The sequence below is a fragment of the Phocoena phocoena genome, chromosome 19 (genome assembly GCF_963924675.1).
Source record: "Phocoena phocoena chromosome 19, mPhoPho1.1, whole genome shotgun sequence".
NCBI lineage: Eukaryota > Metazoa > Chordata > Mammalia > Artiodactyla > Phocoenidae > Phocoena > Phocoena phocoena.
Window position 1 is genome coordinate 16,190,626 of NC_089237.1, and position 26,209 is coordinate 16,216,834.

The 26,209-nt window shown below is 49.0% G+C and overlaps 2 protein-coding genes across 15 annotated transcripts in view; one reads left to right on the top strand and one right to left on the bottom strand.

Annotated features, from left to right (window-relative positions):
- Nucleotides 1-13,040, top strand: part of KANSL1 (KAT8 regulatory NSL complex subunit 1) — a 121,386-nt gene extending 108,346 nt beyond the window's left edge. For 2 of the 5 annotated variants that reach the window (XM_065896719.1, XM_065896720.1), the window contains 8 exons: nt 4,839-5,021; nt 5,500-5,688; nt 6,024-6,172; nt 10,155-10,276; nt 10,916-10,973; nt 11,194-11,306; nt 12,116-12,368; nt 12,685-13,040. In XM_065896719.1, the coding sequence (XP_065752791.1) occupies nt 4,839-5,021; nt 5,500-5,688; nt 6,024-6,172; nt 10,155-10,276; nt 10,916-10,973; nt 11,194-11,306; nt 12,116-12,368; nt 12,685-12,912 (1,295 nt within the window). In that variant the 3' untranslated portion in view covers nt 12,913-13,040. The remainder of the gene's footprint in view (nt 1-4,838; nt 5,022-5,499; nt 5,689-6,023; nt 6,173-10,154; nt 10,277-10,915; nt 10,974-11,193; nt 11,307-12,115; nt 12,369-12,684) is intronic. The other 3 variants (XM_065896721.1, XM_065896723.1, XM_065896722.1) reach the window with 2 other exon arrangements.
- A 6,753-nt stretch (nt 13,041-19,793) lies between these two features.
- MAPT (microtubule associated protein tau) overlaps nt 19,794-26,209 on the bottom strand; it is a 45,427-nt gene continuing 39,011 nt past the window's right edge. For all 10 annotated transcript variants that reach the window (XM_065897949.1, XM_065897947.1, XM_065897948.1 and 7 more), the window contains 2 exons: nt 24,229-24,341; nt 19,794-20,009 (listed from right to left, as the gene is read on the bottom strand). In XM_065897949.1, the coding sequence (XP_065754021.1) occupies nt 19,794-20,009; nt 24,229-24,341 (329 nt within the window). The remainder of the gene's footprint in view (nt 20,010-24,228; nt 24,342-26,209) is intronic.

Below are 26,209 nucleotides of genomic sequence, written 5' to 3' on the forward strand. Positions count from 1 at the left end.
ATCCTTAGCTTGAAATGCAGAGGATGTATATAACCTTGGGGAAAAGAATGTTTAGATTTAGGTTTGTGCTTAGTAAGAGCACCACCTGCTGGCTGCGAAGATCAATGCTCTTGAGAGAGCTTGCCAAGACAATTAGCTGTATACATGAGGCCACTGTACCTTACCAGCAGGAGGAGGAAGTGAGCATTACAAAACACCACCAGAAAGTGTTCTTGAGAAAATGGTGGAAAGTAATGAGTAAAACAGGTTAATCTTGGAGTGTCAGACCCTGGTGGGCCTGAAGTTAAAGTCTTTTCATTTTGTTTGAGGAAATAGTAACCTAAGATGATGTTTCCTGTCATTGATCTGCACCTTCCTGTTTGATAATATACTTTAATAGCCATTACCTATGCAGGTATGCAGTGTGTGGAGTCCTCTAGCTGAATGGGTCTCTACTGTGTTCTCTTGCATTTTTACAACTCTTTGCTTACTTTCAGGTCCTCTATATCCAATCTGTTTCAGAGTTGTAGCTCTGTAGATCCCAGGTGTTATTACTCAGAACAGGAACTCAGACCAGCAATTCCTAAGAGATCATTTTTGTTCACTGACTGGGGGGTTTAACTTGAGTTTCTCTTTACTCATATAAAAGCAGTTAAAACACAGCAAACTTCTAGCAGCCTGAGTCCCTTAAACAGTTTGTTATTATCCCTAACTGCTTACTCAATGGGCTTATAGGGGAAATTGCTCTTGGTTCTGCTTAGTACTTCATTTCCAGAGCACAAGGCAGTAGTGGTCTACACTGTGCCAGCTTCCGCTTCAGAGCATTTAAGTGAGGGCAGTGGAGTTTTAGTTGAAGACTCATTGATTTAACATGTTAGAGTTGAGAGATCAGTAGTCATCTGGTCTAGCAATAACATATAAATGTATTTTCTCTCGTGCTTAACTCGAATTGATTGATGTTGTCTGTATGGATTTAATTAACTAGTTAATTATTTGAGATGGGTCTAAGGTCTTGGGGTACAACAGAAAGAATGTTGCGAGTAGCCTGTGCCTGCAGCAGACAGAAGAGGAGAGAGCTAGAGCATGTGTGCTAGGATGTTACCAGCTCTGATCAAGTCTTGCTGCCTCATTTTACAGATGAAGAAGCTAAAGCCCAGCTAAGTGATTTGTTCTTGTTTTCTCCTACTCAGTGATGGGACGAGGACCCGTGTTTAGGACTACTTATTTCCACCATAACCATATCCTATTTCCTTTTCTCTCTGGCTTAATTTTCAGGTTTGGGAGCACAGTGACTGTGGAAAATAAAAGGAAAAGACAGTGAAACTACTATGCTTTTGTAGTCCCATTAAACAGCCTTTGCAGGCTTCCTTGGCAGTCCAGTAGTTAAGACTCCATACTCCCAATGCAGGGGGATCGATCCCTGCTCAGGGAAGATTCTGCATGCTGCGTGGCATGGCCAAAAAAAACAAACAAAAAAAACCCAGCCTTTGCCAAGGGGGAATAATTCTCCTGCTGACCAGGGGGTATCCTGGGATGTAGAGGAGGTGCTCTTCCACTTCTTGAGCCTTCTTTATACCTTCAAGCTCAGCCCAGCTTTCAGAATTCCGCTAGATGATGCTTTATTTCCTATATACTTTTCCCCAACCACTCTGAGTTAGAGCAAGGAATTTTTACCATTAATACCGCTAAACTTAATTCTTAGTTGGGAGATCTTTTTTTTTTTTTTTTTTAACATTTGACCTTTGGGGGGTGGGATAATCAAACCATTTTATTGAGGGCCTTGGGTGGGATCTAAGGGCTGGGAGTACAATGAGCTCTGATATCGTTGGCCTGGCTGAAAGCTGATATATTTATGTTAAGGTTTGGGATAGGTGAATTTGTTTTTAAGTGTAGAAAAGAAAGAATGATTATGGGAAAAAATTTCAGGAGATAGCACTGTTCCCAGAGATTTATCTTGTTCTTTGAAGTGTCATGAAATACATGGTCTATGCTATAGGAAGGAGTTTCTTTTTTACACTGCAGAACTCTTTTGAAAAATATCCTGTACTCTCCAGTTCCTTAGGAATAATTTGAGAAATACCAGATTTCACGCCAGGATTAAACTGCTCCATTCTCTGGGCCAAAGAATAATTTCATGGTGTAGTGGCTAAGAATATAGGTTTTAGGATTTTACAGACCTGAGTTTGAATGTTGCTTGTTACTTACTAAACTGTGTAACCTTGACAGTTAATTCACCTTTCTGGATCTGTTTTTTAGCTTTAAAGGGAGCATAGTAATGTTTACATCATGGAATTGTTACAAAGATTAAGTAATACACAGTGCCAGCCACAGTATAATGGGTTTAGTAAATGTTAATTTATTCCCCTCTTCTTTGCCCCCCATTCCTAGCTCAGATTAAGCACATCAGATCCCTGGGCACCAAAACCCCAATAATGTTTAGAAAATACACTAAATAAAACCTCTGACAATTCTGAAAAAAAGAAGGCATGCCATTGGTGAATAGAGTTTGGAGTGATTTTTTGAAAGATGGAAAACAAACAGGATAACTGTGAAGAAATAAAACTAGAAAAAAGGGGAGCCCAAAGCACATGCTTTTGAGTAAACTCCTATGGGGTAGGAGCTGGTAGGGGAAGGTTCTTTGCCCACAATGAAAAAGGACACAGAACTAAGGATGGGACCTGGGCATTTGCCTGGGTGATAAGTTTGGACTTGTTTTGGAATATAGCTAGGTTGGATTTTTCCCCTTTTCCATAAAGTGGTGGTGTTTCATTCTTTGCTACAGCAGCGGGTATGAACTCAGGGGCTGGGACCTTTTTTTTTTTTTTAATTTGTTTTATTTATGTTAGTTTTGGCTGCATTGGGTCTTCGTTGCTGTGCCTGGGCTTCCTCTAGTTGCAGCGAGCAGGGGCTGCTCTTTGTTGTGATGCAAGTGTTTCTAATTGTGGTGGCTTCTCTTGTTGCAGAGCACGGGCTCTAGACACGTGGGCTTCAGTAGTTGTGGCATGTGGGCTCAGTAGTTGTGGCGCACAGGCTTAGTTGCTCCATGGCATGTGAGATCTTCCCAGACCAGGGCTCGAATCCACGTCGCTTGCATTGGCAGGCGGATTCTTAACCACTGTGCCACCAGGGAAGTCCCAGGGGCTTGGACTTTGACTGTGTCCCAGGTAGTTAATGATTCCCAGGAGGCATTGGGAGCTAAAGAGAGATGTTCTGGTCTTCAGATTAAAAAGGACCATGGAAAGTTTTTCAGAACCCTGAAAAAAGACCCACACCTGTATCCATGGTGGTGAAGTTTCAGAATGAGACTATAAAAAGGAAAAATATAAGTTTCAGATTGCCACTAGAGGTTCTACCCAGAATAATAGGACAAGAAATAGAAATAAAAGGCATACAAATTAGAAAGTAAAACAGCTTTTTGTAAGTGACATACTTGTGTATGTAGAAAATTCTAAGGACAACACAACAACAAACAAAAACTTCGTAATGGATTTAGCAAGATCACAGGATACAGGTCACTATATTAAAAATTACTGTATTTCTACATACTAGCAGTAAACAATTATAAATTGAAATTTTTAAAAGTGCTATCATGTATAATGTCATCAAAAATATCAAATTAACAAAATATGTATAAGAACTGTACACACACACACACAAAAAAAGAACTGTACAGTGGGGACTTCCTTGGCGGCCTAGTGGTTAAGACTCCACACTCCAATGCAGGGGCTCAGGTTTGATCCTTGGTCAGGGAACTGGATCTCGCGTGCTGCAACTAAGACCTGGCGCAGCTAGCTAAATAATTAATTAATAATAAATAACTTTTTTTTTAAAGAACTGTACAATGAAAACTACCTAACACTGATGAGAGAAAATTAAAGAAATCCTAAATAAATGGAGAGGTGTACCACGCTCACTGACTGAAAGACTCAGTGTTAAGAGTTCTCCCCAAACTGACCTGTAGAGCACCACAACAAGCTTAAACCCCCAATAAAAGTTTAAAGGAAGAAACAGAGCACCTACAAGTGAATGAGTCATATTCCATCTCATTGGTGACACTGTAGTAATAGCTTTAAAGTCTGAGAGAAAACTAGTTTTAATCTAGAAATACTATTTCTAAAGAAATTACTCAAGGCCACATTCTTAGGAAAATAAAAGAGGAAACTAACAAAATGGAAAGATGCAAGAAACAGTGGTGAACCCCCAAAGAAGGTTAAAAAATTATAATTAAGTCTAAAAGATTAATTCACGATATTGAATATTAACTAATCCACTTAAAAACCTAGGTAATCCCCAGGTGGGAGGTGGTGAGGGTCTGGAGGAAGGAGGGGGGAGAATAGTATAGTTCTTATTTAGGGGAAGATGTAGTACCCAGTACAGTGTCTGATAAAATAATAGACGGTAAGTAGTTGTTGAGTGAATATATCCTGATTAACTTTATGTTGATAGAAAGAAGTAGGTCGAAATATTTCAGTTTCTAGAAGAATAAGAACAGGATGTTTATCAATCTTTCAAACCAATAAAATTAACAGACTTGGTGGAACACAGGAACAAAGAAAAGTTCATCAATCTAACAAAAGGTATTTTAGATTTCTTTGTGTAGAACTTGCAAATAAAAGGCAACAGTGACTTGTCTGTGAATAAAAGAATGACCTTCAGTAAAGTTCCAATAAACAGATCTTCCACGTGACAGTGCTTGCCCTGCTTGGGTCATCCTGCCACTGGGTAAATAAAAGAAGGGTGCAGTGTGGGTCTCACTCACCGGTGACCTAGAGTTGCTGTGAACACACCTCACTTTGTGAGAGAAGAGCCCAGAGCCCAGGTGTCTGGACTAAAACCGCAGTGTTTTGTGTTTCTTGCAGATGTTCCCACAAGCCTGCACTTCCAGAGCATGCTGAAATCTCAATGGCAGAACAAACCTTTTGACAAAATCAAACCTCCAAAAAAGTTTTCACTTAAGCACAGAGCACCCATGCCAGGCAGTCTCCCTGATCCAACTCGTAAAGACAGGCACAAGTTGGTCAACTCCTTCCTGACAACAGCCAGTAAGTTTCAGGGGTCCAGAGAGTCCTCCAATTACTTTCCTATTCCTTTTATGTTCTTAGGTTACTGGTATGGCCATGGCACTGTGTCGGGGTTGGGAGAAGCAGTTGACTGATGTAAATTCAGCTCACAGTCTTCTTTTCCTACTTGTCTTAGATGCTCTCGGATGGACTGTGAAAGCTATTCCAGACACCATGTATCTTGGGGCTCAGTGAACAGCCAACTTTCCATGGCATTGGGTCCATCTGTGGGCAGGCTGTCTTCTGTAGTCTGGTGTCACTTTTTTCTGGTTGAGAGCCCCGTGGGCTCCCTGGTCTGTTTTGGCCAGTGTGTTATTTGCCAGAAGCGTCAGTCCCAGAGGACTGTCCTGCTGCCCTGGGTGTCTATCACTGACCTAGAGAGAACTCAAGAGCTCGGAACTCAAATAAGAAAAGATTGAGAGGAGGTGTTTCACAGCTCTTTTTCTGTTCCCCTCTTCAGAGCTGTCCCATCACCAAACCCGGCCTGACAGGACCCACAGGCAGCACTTAGACGATGTGGGGGCCGTGCCTATGGTGGAGCGAGTGACAGCGCCCAAAGCAGAGCGCTCGCTCAACCCGCCGCCACCCGTGCATGACCCAAACCACAGCAAAATGAGATTGCGAGACCATTCATCCGAGAGAAGTGAAGGTAGGGCCAGGCCCGGCACCTCTGCCTTCGTTTGCACCTGCTCAGGGCTTTCTGGGGCAGCCTGGGCTTCTTATAATTGCCCTTAGCTTTGTCCTTCACTTTCTAGGAAGGCAGAGTAGAGGGCCCCTACTGCTTCTAAGTGTAGGTCACTTCTTACTCTGTAGCAACCTCTGCTCCATCCCTACCTCCCGTCAACCAGTTTGCTTCATCTTTTTATCCTTTAGGCTTAGAAAGCATTTTTGCCTTTATTGCATATTGCTGGCATTCCTGGCTTGTGCTGGAAGTAGAACAGGTTGAGGTAGCCACGTATTCCTCTTTTCTGTTGACTTCTGCAGTGTTGAAGCATCACACGGACCTGAGCAGTTCGAGCTACTTGGCGGCCACCCACCATCCACCACACAGTCCCTTGGTGCGACAGCTCTCCGCGTCATCAGACACCTCTGCACCCACCAGCTCTAGTCCACAGGTTACAGCCAGCACGTCTGTAAGTACCTGCGTGGAGTTGGACAGCCCCTCTGCAGTGACAGCTCGTTCCAGTGGGTCTGGAGGACAGTGTAGAGAGAGGGTTGTAAGGGCCAGGGCAGTTATGGGGACTCGACTCATCTTGGCGTATTTGTCTTTTTCAAGTCAAAGTGGTGCTATTTGATCCTCCGTTACATTGTTTTCCTTGAGTTGTTTTTCACAGTAGACATGGATCTGAGCTGAGCCAGCCATAGAAAGCTTGATGCAGAGACAAACTCTTGGGTGATCTATGACTATTCAGGATGCGTGGGACTGTGTTTCACACAGAACTCAACAGTATCATGACTCTAACTCTGTTGGGCTAAGTAAACATGAGAGGAGGGATAGAAGAGAGATGCCTGTGGGCATTGGAGACTTTTGATTTCCTTGTTTTTACTCTCCTGGGGAGTGGAGCTGGAGTGGTGAGAATAAACGCTGGGTGTGTTAGGGTGCTTGCAAGGGAAGTGGGACATAGAGCCCATGTTTTTTACGTGTACAGAGCAGAATTACAGATCCAGCAGGCCACGCTGGGAGTACTGACATGTAGTGTGCTCATAACGGCAGGCTCTTTGGCCCCTGATCCGCTTTTGCGGTACCACACTCCACCCCGAAAGCTGCTTGCACGGCCATTCCAGACATTAATATCATTCTAGTGTTTTAATTACTCAGTGTGTGCCTCCTTGAACACATACACCTGTAGCTGCTTTGTGCCCACTAAAAGGGTCCTTTATACAGTAATGATAATAATAATGGAGATAGTAAAAAATAAAACGACACAACTGTAATGTTTGTTGTGTCAGCGCTGAGTGCATTATGTGTGTTACCTCATTCAATCCTTTAATGAATGCCCTTTGAGGCGTAGGTGGTATAAAAGATTCCCATTTTGTTGGTAGGGAAACTGAGTCTTTCCAAGGTTAAGTAAGCTGCATAAAGTGAGGTGACTTGTGAGGGTGTAATTGTGATTCAAACCCAGGCAGTCTGACTGCAGAGCTAGTTCTCTTACCATCACGCTGCACAAAGTGAGCCTAGGTTGCGGCATTACAGGGGTGACTTATACAGGTGCTTTGAAGCCCCTTCAGAGCTTATATCAAGAAACTTCTAAGCCCACAAAATGTGCTCACTGAGCTCCTGCGATCAGGTAGGAATTCTTCACATTGTTCTGTCTTTACTCTTAAAAATCAGAGTCTTGGGCTTCCCTGGTGGTGCAGTGGTTGAGAGTCCACCTGCTGATGCAGGGGACACGGGTTCGTGCCCCAGTACGGGAAGATCCCACATGCCGCAGAGCAGCTGGGCCCGTGAGCCATGGCCACTGAGCCTGCGCATCTGGAGCCTGTGCTCCGCAATGGGAGAGGCCGCAACAGTGAGAGGCCTGTGTACCGCAAAAAAAAAAAAAAATCAGAGTCTTTTCCAAATGACCTCTTTGTTCCTCCCCTCCCACACACACAGATTTTGTCTCCATAGGTGGTGTAGTATCTATCACTAACTCAGTTGTCCATTAGTAGGGGATCTCAGAAAAACCAAACTATTTTAAAGAGGCTAATTCTAATAGAAGTCTTCTCTGAGACTTGGTGAGACTTCAGTATTTTTTCACCTGCCGCCCTCTTGTGCCTGGAGAATGTAAACTTAGGCCTGGATCACTTGAAATTTTACTTATTGTCTAATGAGTACAAATTTTGTATATAGCACTGTGCTGACCCTTAAGGCTCTTGCTGCCTTTTTTCAGAGAGTCTGGATTTATATAATAGCAAGAAGAGTGATAGGCCAGGTAGGTAAAATAAGGTAGAGAAGCTACAAGACACTGGAGAAATGGTGGGGGAGGAGAGGGATGGGGTGTATGTGGTAGTGCTCCCACAGAAAGCCACAAGAGCTGATAGATGCACCAGAATCACCTCCATGGCCTTTTTTCTTTTCTTTTTTGGAAGCCCTGGGTATTCTGATTTGGTAGTTAGAAGAGAGGGGGCCCTGAACCTTTTTCTTCTTTTTCTTTTTTAAATATACTCCTCATCGTACATCTGATGTGCAGCCAGGTGTGGGAACCACTTTTCATTCCCATCACCTGCCCTCCACCTCGTTCCAAACAGGAGAAAGTAGTTAAGTTAGATCGAATGAGTGCCTTATGGAATTGGGAAATCTAAATGTAGGGTGGGAGTTGGAGCCTGCTGAACCCCACAACCCGCTCCTGTCCCTTTGCCTTGAAGGCACTAACAGCAGGCCCAAGGAGATTCAGGGAAAGTACATTCCTGTTTCTGCCAGCAGTTTCACATTCATTCTTTTTTTTTTTTTTTTGCCGTACGCGGGCCTCTCACTGTTGTGGCCTCTCCTGTTGCGGAGCGCAGGCTCAGCAGTCATGGCTCACGGGCCCAGCCGCTCCGCGGCATGTGGGATCTTCCCGGACCGGGACACGAACCCGCGTCCCCTGCATCGGCAGGCGGACTCTTAACCACTGCGCCACCAGGGAAGCCCTCACGTTCATTCTTGACCAAGATATAGGGAAAGCTATCTCTTGAGGCTTTCGTAAGGTACACTTCTTGTAGTGGGGTGTGTAAATTCAGCAGAGATGTGGCAGAAGCCTTTGGGTGTGAGGTCACTAATCCTCAGCCAGGCAAGACTTGCAAAAGTCTCTTCAACCATTTTGGTTAACCAGTTACCCTAAATTTGTGAAGTCAGTGACAGTCTATTCTTACAGACAGAGGAGAAGACTGAGATGAAAAAGACATTGTAATAACCTGAAATCGTAGGTGACAGCAGCTAAAATCCTGGCCCAGGAAACATTGCCTTTCAGCATTTTCTGAGAAGGTCCTGAAATGATATGATGAATCAATCATAGATCCCCCTCTGGGAGCAGAGAGTAGAGAGGTCAGCTGTAGGGAACAACCTCTTCCCCATCTTCCTTCACTCTGGGCTGGCCACACTTGGTGGTTTGGGTTTGAATGTAGCCTCTTAGTTGTCTGCAGCTGTATTGTCACCATGGCAGCATGTTTGTCATCCCACTGTTTCGCTCTGGGCTCTCACAGCTCAATCGCCAGTCTCTCTGTTTCAGGGCAGGGTGTTTGCTATCTGGGCACAGGCAGCTCGTGGACATGCCCCTCCATCTAAGAAGCCATGCCCTTTGGCTCCCTGCTTTATTCCTCCGTCGATCTCCCGCTTGCTGCGGATACCCGCCTCCTCCTCTGATATTGGATCCTTGTTAGTCTTCTTTCCCAAGGGTTTGATCTTAACTTCCTATAGGAGCGAATTTCCTTTCTCCAGGAGTGTGAGCTGTACAGCCAAGGCTTCCCTCCACTCATCTCTGTTGATATAGCTAGAACGCTCTCAGCTCTTTCCCTCAGAATAATAGCCAGAAGGGGAAATCACATAAGGGCTGAGCAGATGGTTGGTACAGATTTAGCTGAAGAGTTCAGATCTACGAGAAGGAGGTGCTTCCATGACAACCAAGGTTAGATGATCCATTGAGCTGGGCCTGTCCTTTGGGCGTCTTTTAGGGTAGGGGAATTCATCTTTTTAACCCGAAGAATCACCACCAGGCTGAAGCATTGCTTTTAGGATCCCCCATGGGTCTGTGTCATAGACAGAGATAAAAGGGGAAGCAGAAAGGAAGATTTAGTTGGGGTTGTTAATAAGGCTGTGTGTAGAGGAGTAGAAACCGTGGCAATTGACTCAAGGCCCCAGGATACCCACCCCTGTAAGCTTCAGCAGAAGTCTCTTTTCACGTGAGCCCATGAAGAAAGAGGGTGCAAGTGAGACTTGCGGATGGAAGATACTCCCCAGGACCGCTTAGTATTTCCCCTGCGCACTTTGCTGTTGGGGGACTGTCTCCTAGGTGCAAGCAGCCGCTGCCATCCCTGCCTGGGCCCCACCCAAAGGCCCAGATTCCTGGTTATTGGTGATCCTGTTTTAAATCTCAGATGTATAATTTGAGGTACGTAGAATTGTTCCTCCCTCTTAAACTTGCCTTTGTCTTACAGCAGCCAGTAAGGAGGAGAAGGGGAGAGAGCTCCTTCGATATTAACAACATTGTCATCCCAATGTCAGTCGCTGCAACCACCCGTGTAGAGAAGCTGCAGTACAAGGAGATCCTTACTCCCAGGTAAGAGGCCCTGGGTGATGGGCTCTTCTTGCTGGTCTTCCTGTCATTGCCCTTTTCCCTCTCCTCTGGTCACTGAGCTTTGGGGCCTAACCTTGGCTGTTGTCTTCTCTTTAAGAGAAGGTCTACCTGATCAGAGTGAAATTATTTCTTTACATAATTTTCTTCCATTATGTGAGCACCAACCAGACCACAGGCCACAAACTGGCTATAGACATGTTTTGTTTGATGCATACAAATAGGTTTTAAAATATTGAATTTGTTGTTAGCATCAAAGCAGGATTTCACATACGAATGTTTATTTCCAGCTTTTGTTGACACATCAAGAGACTGGGCAGCCCTGTATGTGCACTCCCGTGTGGCGGCAGTCAGCTGCTGCTGGGTGCTGCTGGTCCCCTCTAAACAGGTTCTTTTGCTTGAGTTTGTCCGTCTACCAGCTCTAGTCCCACCCTCAGCCTGCTTCCCCTCTTTCTGCCCCTTGTGCACATTTGAGTGTGGGACCTCTTAGAGAGGCCCCAGGGCTAAGCAGGCCCAGCAGAGAGCAGTGTCACTTGCAGGTGGAGAGCTCTCGTTCCTGCACGGATGTACTTATCCTGCCCAGACTGCCTGCCGTCTCACAATTGTTCCTTCCTGGTTTTGCAGCTGGCGGGAGGTTGATCTTCGGTCTCTGAAGGGGAGTCCTGACGAGGAGAATGAGGAGGTAATGGCATGGGCGTTCGCTCTTAGAAGAGCACATGCACTCGTGGGTGCACACACTGCAGACGCCTCAGGACCTGTGGGTGTCAAGTGCAAGCTCATTGTATTCCTGTCCTGACCAGGAAGAGCCTAATGTGGGGTGGGGCTGCTTCTAGAATGGGTCTACGCACTGAAACTTGACTTTCTGGAGGAAAGGGGGTATTGATGAAGATGCTCTTTTGCAGATAGAGGACCTGTCTGACGCAGCCTTCGCCGCCCTGCATGCCAAATGTGAGGAGATGGAGAGGGCTCGGTGGCTGTGGACCACGAGTGTGCCACCTCAGCGGCGGGGCAGCAGGTGATGGAGCAGGCACAGGCCTCCAGGGCCTGTGCAGGGAGGGTCAACGGGGAGTTGGGACCCTAGCTGTGTCCATGGAGTTGCCACTTAGTTCTTCATATCCGTTCCCTGTCGATGGCTGAGAATGCAGACGTTCTGTGGTGTTTGTTGGGACTAATGAGGGTACAAGCAGTCAAATGCTGGCCCTTGCTGAGTGGCGACTGTCCAGTTCTGACAAACTCCGGTGATCTCCCGGGGTCCAGGAGTAGGCTGTCTGTGGCATTTGGAGGCTGGTTGGGGGCTGTAGTGATTGGGTTAGAGGAGCTTTGGAGGCCTCACCACAAGTTAACCTTCCTTTGAACAGTGGAGTTTGATTTTTGTGGTCTTGCTTTACTTGGAAGAACTGTCCTGCCCTCTCCCCCTTTAGGGTTACAGTGAGAAGCCCTCAGGATTCTCAAGTAGAAATATTTAGGGCCCTTGTTTTTGCTTTTTTCTTTGCCTGCAGTTTTCAGAGTCTGGGCTAATTCCCCTTCCCCTGTGAATCCACTGGGCACTGAGCCAGGGATACCCCCAGCGTTGTTCGGCCGTGGCCTTTTCTTGGGATGACAGGCGTACACAGCTCTTAGATGCCATGTTGTGTGCCTGCCCGTGTGCACAGCAGTGGAAGAAAGTGAGGGGTCTGTGGTTCCTAGGAGAGAACTGCTGGTGTCAGTCTGCCTCAGCTCCTCTGGTCGGGAAGCTTTTTTCATGCCTCCTCCCCAACCCAAAAAACAGACAATAAGAAATTCCCTATTACCCAGGCACTCAGATTTGTGCTTCTTGGTATACAGGTCTTACAGGTCATCAGACGGCCGGACAACGCCGCAGCTGGGCAGTGCCAACCCCTCCACCCCTCAACCCGCCTCCCCTGATGTCAGCAGTAGCCACTCTTTGTCCGAGTTCTCCCACGGGCAGTCCCCCAGGAGCCCCATTAGCCCAGAACTGCACTCGGCCCCCCTCACTCCCGTGGCACGGGACACTCTCCGACACCTGGCCAGTGAAGACACCCGTTGTTCCACACCAGAGCTGGGGCTCGACGAGCAGGTGAGGAACGCTGCCTTTCCGTGGGATTAGTGGGGTGGCGGATGGGATTGTTGGGGGACAGCACCTGCTCAAGATGTATCTTCATTTTATGGATCCCCCTCCCCCCCAATTTGAAGGGGACAGGGGGCTGAACTTGAAGTTGACTTTCTGAAGGTACCATGGAACTGGCTATCATTAAAAAGTTGCCCACTCTGATAATTTTTTCTGGGCCAGCCCAGGAACTCTAGAGAGACTGGTCATGGCCTCCAGTCCACATGTCTGGGGAAGGAGGTGGGCTGGGACTGGGTCCTCACCAAGACATCTTATCTGCCCGCAGTCTGTCCAGCCATGGGAGCGGCGAAGCTTCCCCCTGGCGTATAGTCCCCAGGCAGAGAGTGAGGACCAACTGGATGCACAGGAACGGGCGTCCCGCTGCACTCGGCGCACCTCAGGCAGCAAGACTGGCCGGGAGACAGAGGTGGCACCCACCTCGCCTCCCATCCTTCCCCTCAAGAGTCGGCATCTGGCGGCAACAGTCACAGCTCAGCGTCCAACTCACAGATGAGTGGATATGAGAATCTAAACAGACTCACTATTGGCATTAAAGCTTCAGAAAACTCTGCGTTTGATATTCAAACATCATATGCCGAAAATTTTCACAGTTTTTAGTGAATTTAAGGAATTTAGATTCTACTTTGATAATTTCTTTCTTGTTTTGATTTTTGTTTTGTTTATGTTTTGGTTTCCATGTTTTATCGTCACACACCTGAGCACTTCCTCCAGCTGGCAAACAGTTCAGGATAAGACCCTGCTGGCCTGGTCCTGGCACATCCTCTGCACTGTTGAATCACTGGACTTAGCGATGTTGGATGATCACCCCTCGCGCGCGCCCCTGTGGGCAGGGTGGGACAGCCAGGTGGGCAGAGGGAAAGGAACCTCCAGCTCAGCACTGCCCCCTGCGGTTAGGGTGGGAGGGAGCGGTGTGCTCGGGGCTCGTACCCCGTCCCTTCTGTTGCTTAGCCCAGCTCCGGCCCTCCCGGCTGGGTCCCCTTGGTCGTCTGTGCTGGAACACCTCCACCAGAACCTCTTGGCCTGAACTCCAGCTGTTCTCACCCAGCTCTCAGCTGACAGAATGGCTTCCCCTTGTCACCCAGGTCTTGGAGACCTGTTCTGGGTTTCCTCTGCATTCGGTCATCCCTGTTCTGACTCCTTAACTGAGGTAAGCTGGCTGCGGCTGTTCAGGTCCCCATCCTGCCCCTTCGTGTCCTCTCACCTGCTCTCGCACACCATTCACACACCCACGCACACAGTCCTTCCACTTGGAACGCTTTCCCCCCCTAACCTGGTCTGTGGGGGTAGGGTTAGGACTACTTAACCTCTCTTCCCACTCCCCTGCAGACTCTAGGGGGTCTTGGAAATGAGCAGCCATCTCTCCTGTATAATTCTGTTTTCACTGAGTCATTTGGTCATATTTCCCCACCCCCGTCCAGTTCCCTGTCAGTGTCTGTCAGGTCCTTCCTCTTTCCAGCTCCCTTGCCTGTGGAACACTGTCTGGTCCTAGCTGTGGTTCCCATCACTCCCCATCACCCCCCCGGGTTAACCTTGTGCCTGTCTCATCTATGATCACATCACCAAAAAGGGGGGCAATAAGGACTTTTTTTTTTTTTGCCATTTTGTAATCGTATAAAAATAGTAGACAAACTGCTTAATGGTTGGGGTTTTTTCACAATTTTCAACATTAGTGATTTTTTTTTTTTTGGTTCTGTTTGCAAGTTAAAGGGTTTGTCATTGTTTCTTTAAAAACAATAATGCACCATATCCCTATGCATAAAGTGCTTCTTCTATTTATAAGGTTGAAAATTCTGAATAACCCTTTTAGCATTGTAAAAAAAAAAAAAGAAAAAAGAAAAAAGAACAAAAAAAACCTTGTATTTTGTAAATATTTTCTTTTCCTGCTTTGAGCTGTGTATTGGCAGCGAAACATGTAGCTGTCTTTGTTCTATAGAAATGCTTTTCTTCAGAGAAGCTGATCTTTGTTAATGTCTTGATTCTGTTCGCAAAGCACAGACTAGTGCTTAAAAAAAAAGGAAGGAAAAATTGAAAAAAATAATAAAAAAAAAGTTACAGAATGTTGTATGCCAGGCCCTTCTTGTTACAGGACATGGTACTGGTGGTGGCTGAGGAGCCTCCCTGAGGAGCAGTTGTTCTCTGGGTCCTCCAACTGGCTGTGAACCTTGGGAAGTCCCCACTGTCTTCTGGGCACCGGGCAGGGTCCTCTGATGGTCATCAGAGAGAGTGGTTCTCACCGGGGCGGGGGTGAGAGACACCAGGAGGAAGGGCGTCTTCGTAAATCGTCTTTTTTTTGTTGTTGTTGGATGTAAGTAATTGATCCACTGCTCTTAATGTTCCTTCTTCTAGTGAGGCCGGCCAGCATTGTGACATTTTTTTTATCTATTCTAAATTGCTCTTTAATGGACATTTCACTTTCCATCATCACCTTTTCTGGGGTTGAGGTCACTGCAGACATATATATACTTTGCGTGGAACCTGAGCTGGTTCTCAGCAGCTTTCTTCTGAGAAGGCTATGCTTGGTTTTCTTTGTACAAGATGAATAAGTGGGCAGGCCTGCGACTCTCTTTACTTCCTTTTTTTTTTTTTTTTTTTTTTTTTTCATAGCAGTCAAGTTGACACAGCCAATGCAGCTGCCTCTCCTGACTATGAAACCTACGAGTTCTGAGGTAGCATTTCTCTTTGGCTGCCCTGTTGCTGCTTCTATAGTTGCAGTTAAGACCTGCTCTACTTAAGCTTTTGCCTGCAGTGGCTAAAGCACATCAGGAAAAGCTGAGAAAAGTAGTATTTTGAAGCTGTATGGAAAATCAAAGGCCTGAGTGTTACGACCTTGACCTAATTATTAAGGAACAATAATATGATGGGTTCTGTTCTGTTTTCCTTTGTAGCATTGCCAAGGGCTACCTGGTATCCCTATCTTGATCTAGCAAACACTCTGCAATCTATAATAAGGCTCAAAGGAGAGAGGAAAGCAGCTCTGTAATCCTGGAAGGCATCTAGCCATTCATTCAGCTGACTGGCCTAGTGTCCTGCCTCAGCCCCAGGCCCCTAGGCTAATTTCCAGGGGTAGAAAGGGTTCCTAGAGCCACCCCAGTGTTCTCAGCTTTGAATACAGTGGGCTGGGTCTTACAAACTGAGTGCAGCCTTGTGAGCTCACCCACAAGGGTATTGCCCTTTGAGTTGGACCATGATGGTTTGCCAGCACCAGAACGAGAGAATCACCTGAAAATGAACAAGTCTGAGAGCTCTTTCACCTTCAGGGCCCCAGACCCAGCTGGTAAATCCTGATGTCCAGGTTTTAACAATATTGTCATTTCCTGAGCTAAGTTCTCTAAGGCTGGGAAAGGACCTGCAAATCATACATCATTTTCTGGTCCTTTGAATCCATACATGGAGACCTTATTTAATCAGAGTAATAACTTTATTTTCCAAATTCACTTTTACAGCAACAGTGTAAATCATTTGTTAAAACACACAATACACCATATGGACATTCACAGACAGGAAGCTAAGCTAAGGTGGTTTCATGTCCCTCCCCCCACCCTCAAAATTAACAAAGGAATCATGGGACTTGCAAGTGCCAGAAATTGTCCTGCGCAACACTGCAGATTCACGGGGCTAAGTCCGTTAGGAGGTGAGACTCTGGGTCAGCGCCCAGGGTACCCCTTTTCAAAGCTGAAGAGAAACCAGAAGTCTCTTGAAGCCACAGATCTGTAGACAGGACAAGCTGATGACCTCCACCTCTGCCCTCATCCCTGCCTCTTTGCTTTCCTTGGAGGACAGAGATTTAAGGGTGACGAGATCTTAGCAGCTACTAGAAGTACAGGCTGTGTGTCCGGAGCTGGTGGGAAAGGTGACGTGGAGGTGCTAGCAGCTTAAAGGAAAGGATGCCAGCGTGTTCGGGAGGCATGATTGCGGGCTTGGGAGCCCCGCAGAAGGGCAGCAGGTCACAGCAACCATATCTCCGGATTCCTCCACAAGCCTCACTGCCTGCACCTGGCTGGGAAGGAGATGGGAACTAGCTGGCAGCCTGTGGCACCTGTCGGTGAGAAGGTGAAATCCCAAGGGACCTCTAGCACACGTGGTTGAAATCAGGAAGAAAAGTATTACCAGGCCTTGGACTCCTGCTCTCCAAGACTCCCCTTTGCCCTTTGGTAACTCTCCTACAGGTTCCTCTCTCCCCACGGCCCCACCAGGAGCACAACATGCAGTGGCCAACAGGATACGGTCTCACCACTGAAGTCAGTTGAAATGGAGCTTCTGATAAAGTGAATGCAGAGCTCATTGAAGCGACCATGCGGCTAGTGTATCCCATCTAGCCCACCCGAGGGACACCGGCCCTGGAAGAAACGGCGGTGGGGGAGTGCCCAGCCCTGGGGGCCGTGTCCTCTTTTACGGTTCCAAGCCAGCGTTCTGCTCTGCAGGCTCCCTGCCAGCACTGACCTGATGACCCTAAACCACGATCTTTAGGCTGCTCCCGAGGTGCCCGCTGAGTAAGGCCCTCGGAATAAGGTACTGGAGGGCAGGGTGCAGAAACTGCAGGGAGAGGTTCAAGAAATGCAGCCAGAATTGGTGGCAGTAATGAGGGGCTGCATCTCTTAACAGCCACCAGATCTTCACACCAAGTTTCCTCTTTCTTCCTCAGAACCCTTCCAAGACCAGCTGGGACCCAGCGGACAAAGGAGAGCCGCACTGCGGGAAGTTTGGGGCCCAGGTGATCCTCTGGCCGCAGATGAAGCGTCTGGCCCTGGACTCCAACCACCCAGCCCCGTACGGTTGCCTTGAACTGTACCCAAATCAGAAGTGGCAGAACCAAGCCGAGGTTGCTGATTTTCTTCAAACAGCAGATTTCTACAAAGGCTGCTTCCCTTTCCCCATGGCAGGAGATGGGTTTCATGCAAGGTCAGCAGGGGCTCTGGCCAAGGATTTGGAAATGGTTGTCTCCTGACCTGTCACCCTTGTCAGGCGGCTCAGGCCCCTGGGGCCAGTCCAGGGCAGGCAGTGCATCCCAACCCCTGCTGTGGCCATCAGGCCCCGGGTGGGGAGGCCTGGGCCAGCCTTCCTGCGGGAGAGCTTGGAGCGGGACCCCGGGCTGGAGGGTGGGTTGCAGACCTTTCCCCAGCTGGCACTCGTGATGCAGGGAGTTAGTTGTACGACCCTCTCTCAAGGCTGCTGTGGGGCTTCTCCAGGGCCGTCTTCACCACAAGACACACTGCCCCCTGCCTGACAGAAGGGAGCCCCGGGGGTGGGGAGGGGGTACCATAGCTTCTGTCCTCCTCCTGTGCTTCAGGCCTTCTTTGCAGCTGAGGGTTCTCAGATGGCAGCATCTGGTCTCCACTGGGTCCCAGATGTTGATGAAAGTCTTTCAAAAATTGGGAGGCCCCGCAGAAGAGAGTCACACTGGCCTTCTGGATCCAAGTCCCAGCTGGGGGGTGAGAGACATCTAGGACTCCCGTGGGGGGTAGGTTAGAAATCTCTTTACAAGCATTTCAAGATACATGCGTCCTTTTTTTTTTTTTTTCTTTTTTTTTTTTCTTTTCACTATCATAGTCACTCTGGTGAATCCAAGCATAAACAGACAAATCCGACTACAACGCGACAGGGTGCAGATGGGGAGGGAGGGGCGACATCTATGTATATGTTCAGCTGCTCCAGGAGGACAAGACAGCATTGCTTCCAGCTGAGACTGGGGGAAGAACCATTTCTGAGGGGGCATGTTTCCCTTTTTGGGGTGAGGGCTGATTATATGCTCTTGGGGTTGAGCAGCGGCTGGGCTCTCTTGAGAGGCTGGCAGTCACAAGCTGGGGCAGACGTAAGGAACGGAGGGAGCGTGGTCCTGCCCATCCCCGTGCCATCTCTGGCATCCAGGACGGCCAACCTGCTGCCAGCTCGGCACAGGAAGGGAACCAGGCCTTCTGGGAGAAAAGGCTCTCCAAGTAAACAAGGCATAAACGTCCAGGGTCACTGCGAACCCCACCCTGGCTCCCATCTGGGATGGGGGCAGGGGCAGGGAGCCGAGTAAGGTCATCAGGTTCATTGTGAGGGACATGCCAGCTGGATGAGTACAACTTAGACTGAGAGACTCAGGTCCCCCCGCCGTGTCCGGACTTCACCCTCCTTGACTTTCCCGCTTGGTTTAGAGGAGGTGCCTCCCCATCTAAACAATGTCCGTTACTGAGAAAGGGGGGTGGGGTGAGGCTGGGAACTCGGGACAGCATGACGTAATGCGGGGTACAGGCAGTGACTGGGCTCCGCACGGCAGACACAGGCATGGTGGGGCAGACAGGTGGCTGCGGTGGCCGTGGGAGGGATGAGAGGTTCAGGAGCCACCTCCCAGGTCCCCGTACACTCCAGAGATGCCAGAGGCCCAGGCTTGGGAACAGGCGGATGTCCCCCAAGAGGCACAAGTCCTTACAAAGAACCGGTTAGCCCTAAAGTCCCAGGTCTGTGAGGTGCCAAAATCGTGGCTGCAGTTCCAACCTTCAGAACTCAATAAAACAGGGTTTCCGCGGGGCAGAGGGAAGCCCCTCAGCTCAGGACCCCCACCCTGCGGGGAGGGAGAAAGAGGCCAGCGCTCGGTCTTCTCCGAGGAAGTAACCCATAGGATGCCACTCCCGCAACCTTCCTTCTCCTCCCGCCCCCGGCCCTTCGTGGTGTAAGCCCTCCTCCCTCCAGAGGGTGGCACGCCGACCCGCAGCAGACCCCGGGCCACCAAGAACCGGAGGCCACTTGGTCAGTTTGCTGTGGGCGGCAGAGGCTGTGCCCTGCCTGCTGCGCCTTCGGGCTGTCCTCAGCATCTCCTCCCTGAGCTTCTCCTCCAGCATCCTCACGCCCCACACCCCCCTCTCACCTCGCCCTACCCCCGCCCAGCCCCCTCACCCCCACCCCCGTCCTGCTCCAAAGGTGGCCCTACACCTGTGGTTCCACCAGCGCACCAAGTGTCGAGTCCCTTGTTGCCTCTGTGACACCCCCAGAACGGGGCGCCCCCCCACCCAGGCCCTTGAGAGTCCCCAGAAGCAGCTTTCAGAGCCTCTCCTCCTCCCTCTTGCACTCAGAGGAGGGAAAAAAAAAGAATCGAAAGTAACTGCCCAAGGAACTTATGGGTAGGGCCATCTTTTTAAAGGTTTTTAAAAGTATTTTATTATGATTGGCCCGCCCGTCAATTTGGAAAGATGAACTTGGCTCTCGTTCCCGTGACCGATTTGGAAGTCCCGAGCCAGAGGTGAGCGACAAGCAGGTTACGTGATTAACCGGTTACCCGATCTGTGAGGAGCAGCTGGGGGAGGGCAGAGGGCGAAGGGCCAGATCATTATTCTTTTTTTTTCCACACTCTCTCACTCTCGTCTCTCCACGATTACTGACCGCCCGGGGGCCTGATCACAAACCCTGCTTGGCCAGGGAGGCGGACACCTCGTCGGCAAGCGTGGCCAGCTGCGGTGAGTCCACCATGTCGATGCTGCCAGTGGAGGAGACGTTGCTGAGGTGCCGGGGGGACGTGTCCCCCGACACCACGGGCGACTTGTACACAATCTCCGCCCCGTGGTCGGTCTTGGCTTTGGCGTTCTCGCGGAAGGTCAGCTTGTGGGTTTCGATCTGCAAGAGAGGAGAGGGCAGGGTGAGGTGGAGAGGCCCCGCCAACTGCTGGCCTTGGGTGGGAGGGAGGCGTGGTGGGGACCACAGTTTCATCGTTTCCCAACGGCTAAGCTTCTGCTGGGTCCTGGTCACCTGCCAGCCAGCCTCCCAGGCCCCCGTTCCAGAGGCAGCGACCACTGTGAGTTTCTTGCGTACCCTTCCAGAGATAGGCCACCACACACGCAAACATGCGTCTGTGTGAGTAGAGGAAAAAAAATACCATACATAAGGCAACGATATCCACAAGCTTCGCACTTGGCTGTTTAGACTTAATACCTTGCATCGTCATCCGTACATAGCTCCCTCACTGCTCGCTGAGGGCTGTGTGGTTTCCTGTCACAGCAGATGAACCAAAACGTATCCACGCCCCTGTGGGTGGGTATTTAGGTTGTCCCAGTCTTTTGCTCTCACAGACGATGCTGTGTTCGAATAACCTTGTAGGCATCTCGTTTCACAGGTGTACTGTAAGTGTATCCCAGAAGTGGAATTGCTAGTAGGTCAAAAGGCGTGCGCATTTTATTTTGACGTACACACATTGCCCAAATGCAAATGAAAGTGTGGAAGGAGAGGCTGGAGGAGATTCAGGGGTGGGGCCAGAGCCCCTGCCGTGCAGCTGTGAGCCGCACACACGCCTCCCCTTTGCCGGTGGCTGATGCTGGAGGTGGCAGCCGCTGTGCGCAGCACTGGCAGGTATACTAGGAAACACGGCGCAAGAAAGCCCTTTTGAAAGTAGGGCATCGTTCCCAAACACACAAACAGCCCGTACAACTCCATGAGAGAAACAACCCAATACAAAGTAGGCAGAAGACATATATAGACGTTTCTCCAAAGACGAAGTACAGATGGCCAACAGGCACATGAAAAATGCTCACGCCGATTAGTAGAGAAATGCAAGTCAAAACCACATGAGGTTAACACTCACTCCAGTCAGAACAGCCATCATCAGAAAGTCTACAAGTCAAATAGAGCTGCCGTGTGATCCAGCAATCCCACTCCTGGGTACATACCCAGACAAAACTGTAATTCAAAAAGACACATGCGCCCCTATGTCCATAGCAGCACTATTCACAATAGCCAAGACGCGGAAACAACCTAAATGTCCATCGACAGAGGAATGGATAAAGAGGATGTGGTACGTATATACAATGGAATACTACTCAGCCATAAAAAACCGAAATAATGCCACTGCACAGCAACAAGGATGCAACTGGAGATGATCAGACTAAGTGAAGTAAGTCAGAAAGAAAGACAAATACCATATGATATCACTTATGTGTGATAAGTGGAATCTAGAATATGGCACACATGAACCTATCTACAAAACAGAAACAGACTCAAAGACATAGAAAACAGACTCGTGGTTGCCAAGGGAGAGGGGGGGTCGGGGAGGGAAGGACTGGGAGTGTGGGATTGGCAGATGTAAACTATTATATACAGGATGGATAAACAACAAGGTTCTACTGTATAGCACAGGGAACTATACTCAATATTCTGTGATAAACCAAAATGGAAAAGAATATAAAAAAAGAATGTATGTGTATAACTGAGTCACTGCTATACAGCAGAGATTGGCACAATGCTGTATATCAACTATACTTCAATTTAAAAAATTAAAGAACTTATTTCAAAAACGGAGACTCACAGATAACAAACTTCTGGTTACCGAAGGGGAAAGGGGAGGGGAGGATAAATTAGGAGGTTGGGAATAACATGTACAAACTACTATATATAAAATAGATAACCATCAAGGACCTATTGTATAGCACAGGGAACTATACTCAATATTTTGCAATAACCTGTAAGAGAAAAGAATCTGAGAAACAATATACGTATGTATGTATGTATAACCGAATCATTGTGCGGTACACCTGAAGCTAACACGACACTGTAAATCAACTCTACTTCAATTTAAAAATAAACAAAAAATATAGAGCATCCTTGACCCAGAGGTCTCAGCTCCAAAGGATACCTGGGAAGCTCAGAAGCAGAAAGCATTAGCTGGCGATGCCAGTAGTACATAGTAATTCTCTCCTGATGAGTCCTGAAGTGGTAAACACGGTAATTCTCAGCCTGTTTGGGGTCCTAAGACCTCCTTGAGCATCTGGTGAGACCAGGAAAATGTGTACACACGCGTGTCTGCTCTCATACGCACATGACAACTTCTCCCTACAATTTCAGGAGTCCCTGGACCCCAGGTAAAGAGGGCCTATTGCAGGGGCATTTGAGTGTAGAGAAAAACCAGGCTCCCATTTAAGCCATATGCTTGTTTTGTTCACGTTGGGTTACTACTTTGAAAAAACGACTCTTCCTTATTACTACAACTGAAAGGCCATTTTGACGTAAGCTTTCATAAGAACACTTATGTTCTTAAGAAAAATGGGACAGCATCCTGGGAATGTCCCCAAATCCCCCAAACTGAAAGGAACTCAGGTGGCAGGGGTCCTGTGCTCCACTGCTTGTCAGCACTTTTGCTCATCACAGAGGGAAACGGGACTGAACAGAAGAGGAGCCTCTGGGACCAGGTCAGTGTCTCCTGGGCAGTGGGCAGGGCAGAGCCCACCCTTTCTGAGGCATCACAGAGATGAGTTAAAACAGGAGAAGTTCTGACTCGGATTTGGCTCTAACTCATGTTCTTTGATGACGACAAAGCTCCAGGCATCCTCTTGAACACCGCCTCATCCGGGCCTCACAACCACCCTGGGACGGGAATGTTTCCATCCGCTTTGCCGAAGGGGAACCTGACGCTGAGATGGCTTGCAGATCTTGCCCGGGTCACGCCTCCAAGCAGTCAAGCCCAGAGCTTTTCCCAGGACACAGAAGCTTCCAGAGTCAGGGGTAGAGGCCTTCCTTCAACTGGGAATCACCAACGCCCAGGCCTACCCAGACTCATTCCATATACAATATATTCAGACTCTCCGGGGGTGGGACGTGATCTCTTTAAAGCTCCCCAGGGCAGGGACGCCCTGTATTAAACAGGCTGAGGGCTGCGATGGAAATAAGCCGGCCTTTTGCAGAAAACCTTCTCATTTCCCTGGGTCTCACTTTTAATAGAGACCCAGGCGGCACTGAGAAGTAGTCCTGCACCTGGGGAAGCCCAGTATGTGGAAGCCTGATGGTCAGGGAGCCCTGTGGGGAGCCAGGACCCCGTCCCCCCCCCCCCCACCACCTTCGGACGCTTCCATCACGGGTCAGGTCGGCCCCGAGGTCTCAGTTTGCAACCTGTGATTTAAGAACACACCAGCAAAGGCTTCTGCAAAACTATGCTGTCGGGCTTTCACTGCAAAGGTGGGGTGTGTCTGTTCAGAACCAGAGGAGGAGGCGGTGACTGCCGTGGGGACCCTGGCAGCCTCCAAGCAAGGCCCGGCCGCCACTTTTGACCAGCGGGGCCCCCTTGGGCTGCGCCACTGCTCACTGCTGCGTTGGGTTTCAGTTGCCACACCCGTTCTCGGACATCCCTTCTCCCTTCACCACTCCTCAGTCAGCTGCTGAGAGGCCACTTGCAGAACTTCAGGGCGGGCGTGGGCAGGAAACCCCAGAGGGCACTTTGCTGTATTTATGCAGAAGAGAAAAAGTGCAGCCACAAGACGGCATTCTGCAATGGGCCCAGAGGGAGACACCGGTGTCCCCCGGCCCCCACTGCACACAGACACCCAGAGCCAGGCCCAGGGCCTCTAGAAACTGCAGGGAACGCTGAGGTCCTTGGTCTAGCAGCCTCCCCGTGGACACTTACAGAGGCTTTGCTGAAATCTGGATTCCAGCATCACTGATTTCCTCTAACTGCCTAGTGACCCATTTAGAAAGTTAGGTTACGTTCCCGTGGCTCGCTTTGGTGATGGCTACTTCCTTTTGGGGATGCTTGCCCACCACAGGGCCTAGGGCAATGGCTCTCACCTTTAACTGCACTAAAGAGTCACCTGGGGGGCTTTAAAAGCTCCACTCCAAGGCCCAGATGGCACCTGAGACCAATTAGGATCTCCCTGGTGGGGCCTGGCATCAAGTGTGTTAAAGCTCCCAGGGGACATCAAAGGGCAGCCCAGGTGGAGCCCCGCAGGCCTGGTGGTAGCTGAGGATCCATGTCAAGCCAGTCAATACAGGACCCTCAGCTCTCCTGCCGTGGGAAACTGGACCCGCCTTGTCCACCTGACTCTGGTATAGCCTCCTCCCCGCCCTGCCCCTTTACCTTTTTATGCCCTCCGCCAGGGACGTGGGTGATGTTATCCAGGGACCCGATCTTGGACTGGACTCTCTCCTTGAAGTCCAGCTTCTCAGACTTGACTTCCACCTGGCCACCTCCTGGAACACAATACACACAAGGGCACCAAGCCTTGAGGGAGGACTAAGCAAGTGAGTGATTCCATGCAGACGCCAACCTTGAGGGGGAGCTAAGACCAGCTTTTATTTAGAGCGTGGTTTGGAGCAAGTAGGTCCTTCCAAAGGGCTTGAAAGCAGTTTGCTTTCTCTCTCTAATCAGGGTGCACATCAAATATTTACTCAGCAAACTCTTCCTCCTCAGATGATGCAAAGGTAGATGACAGCTCAGTTCGCAAGAAATTATTCTAAATTAGCTGGCTTCCAAAGAGTCAAGTCTTTCTATGCCAACATCCTATAAGCTACAGCCCTATAAGACCTCAGAATTAAACTAAATGGCAAAATGCATCCTTAATAAGGAAGGGCCCTGACCCTTTCTCCCTCCTCAGACACTTGATGCCATGCCCAAGTGTGGGGAGATACGGCCTGAGGAAGAGACGAACTACGTTACTTTCTTTGGAAGGATAAAGCCACTTAAGAAAGCTGCTCCCTTGGGACTCCCCTGGTGGCATAGAGGTTAAGAATCTGCCTGCCAAGGCAGGGGACATGGATGGGTTCGAGCCCCGGTCCGCGAAGATCCCGCATGCCGCGGAGCAACTAAGCCCGTGCGCCACAACTACTGAGCCTGCGCTCTAGAGCCTGTGCTCTGCAATAAGAGAAGCCACCGCAATGAGAAGCCCGCGCACCACGACGAAGAGTAGACCCCGCTCTCTGCAACTAGAGAAGGTCCGTGCGCAGCAACAAAGGTCCAACACGGCCAAAAATAAATAATTTTTAAAAAGATGTCCATACTTTATTTAAGAAAAAAAAAAAGCTGTTCCCAGTGTGGTAGGATGGTAGCCTCAGGAGAGGCATAGTTTTCACTGGGAGAGACTGAACTCCCACAAGATGTCCAAGGGAGGCAGGAAGTAATGACACACCTTCTGGACTACGTTTCTGACAACCTTCTCTTCCTGCAGTCACAGTTCAAGTAACGACCTCAGCCCTGAACAGGGCCTAAAGCAGAAAGCCCTGCTCTGGCCTTTCAGGTGGAAGTTAGCTCTCCAAGATGGTAGCCACTAGCCACCTGTAGCTACTTAAATTGTATTTATTTATTTTTAAATTTTAATTGAATTTTATCTTTTTGGCCACGCAGGTGCGGCTTGTGGGATCCTAGTTCCCCGACCAGGGATCCAACCCAGGCCCGCCCGGCACTGAACGCGCCAAGGCCTAACCACTGGACTGCCAGGGAATTCCCCAAATTTAATTAAATAAAATTCGTTCAGTTCCTCAGCTACACCAGCCACATTTCAAATGCTCAACAGTCACATGTCATTAGTGGCTACCATACTGAACCGCACAGGTATAGAACATTTCCACTGTCTCAGAAAGATCTATAGATAGCACTGATCTCTATACGGCATGAGATGAAGAGGAAAAGGGTTAGCATGGGGAGTTCCAACAGCATCATTTTCTGCTGAAATGAAATGACAGTGAGAGCATGGCAACAGCCCAGCGTCCCATGTTGTAGCTGGGGCAACTGGTGAAATGCTCCTCACGCTGGCTGAGGACCAAACTGGGACATCCACATTAGCCACGCTTTGGGGGCCGGATCAGGCCCTTTCCCAGCTCTACATACCCCGTGTGCAGCCTGCTTGGAGAACTGCGGGTTAGGATTTAGACCATCATCTGCCCTCCCTCCTTATCTCGTCTTGGCCAGCCTGGCCCTGCTCAGGAACAACACACGAAGCCACGCCTCCCAGGCCGCAGCAAGTCCCACCCTTAACACTCTCCTTGATGGCCCATCCCATCAGTCCTTCCCAACCACTTCCGGAGAAGGCACCACCCCATCCTGTCCCACCCCTCAGGCCTCC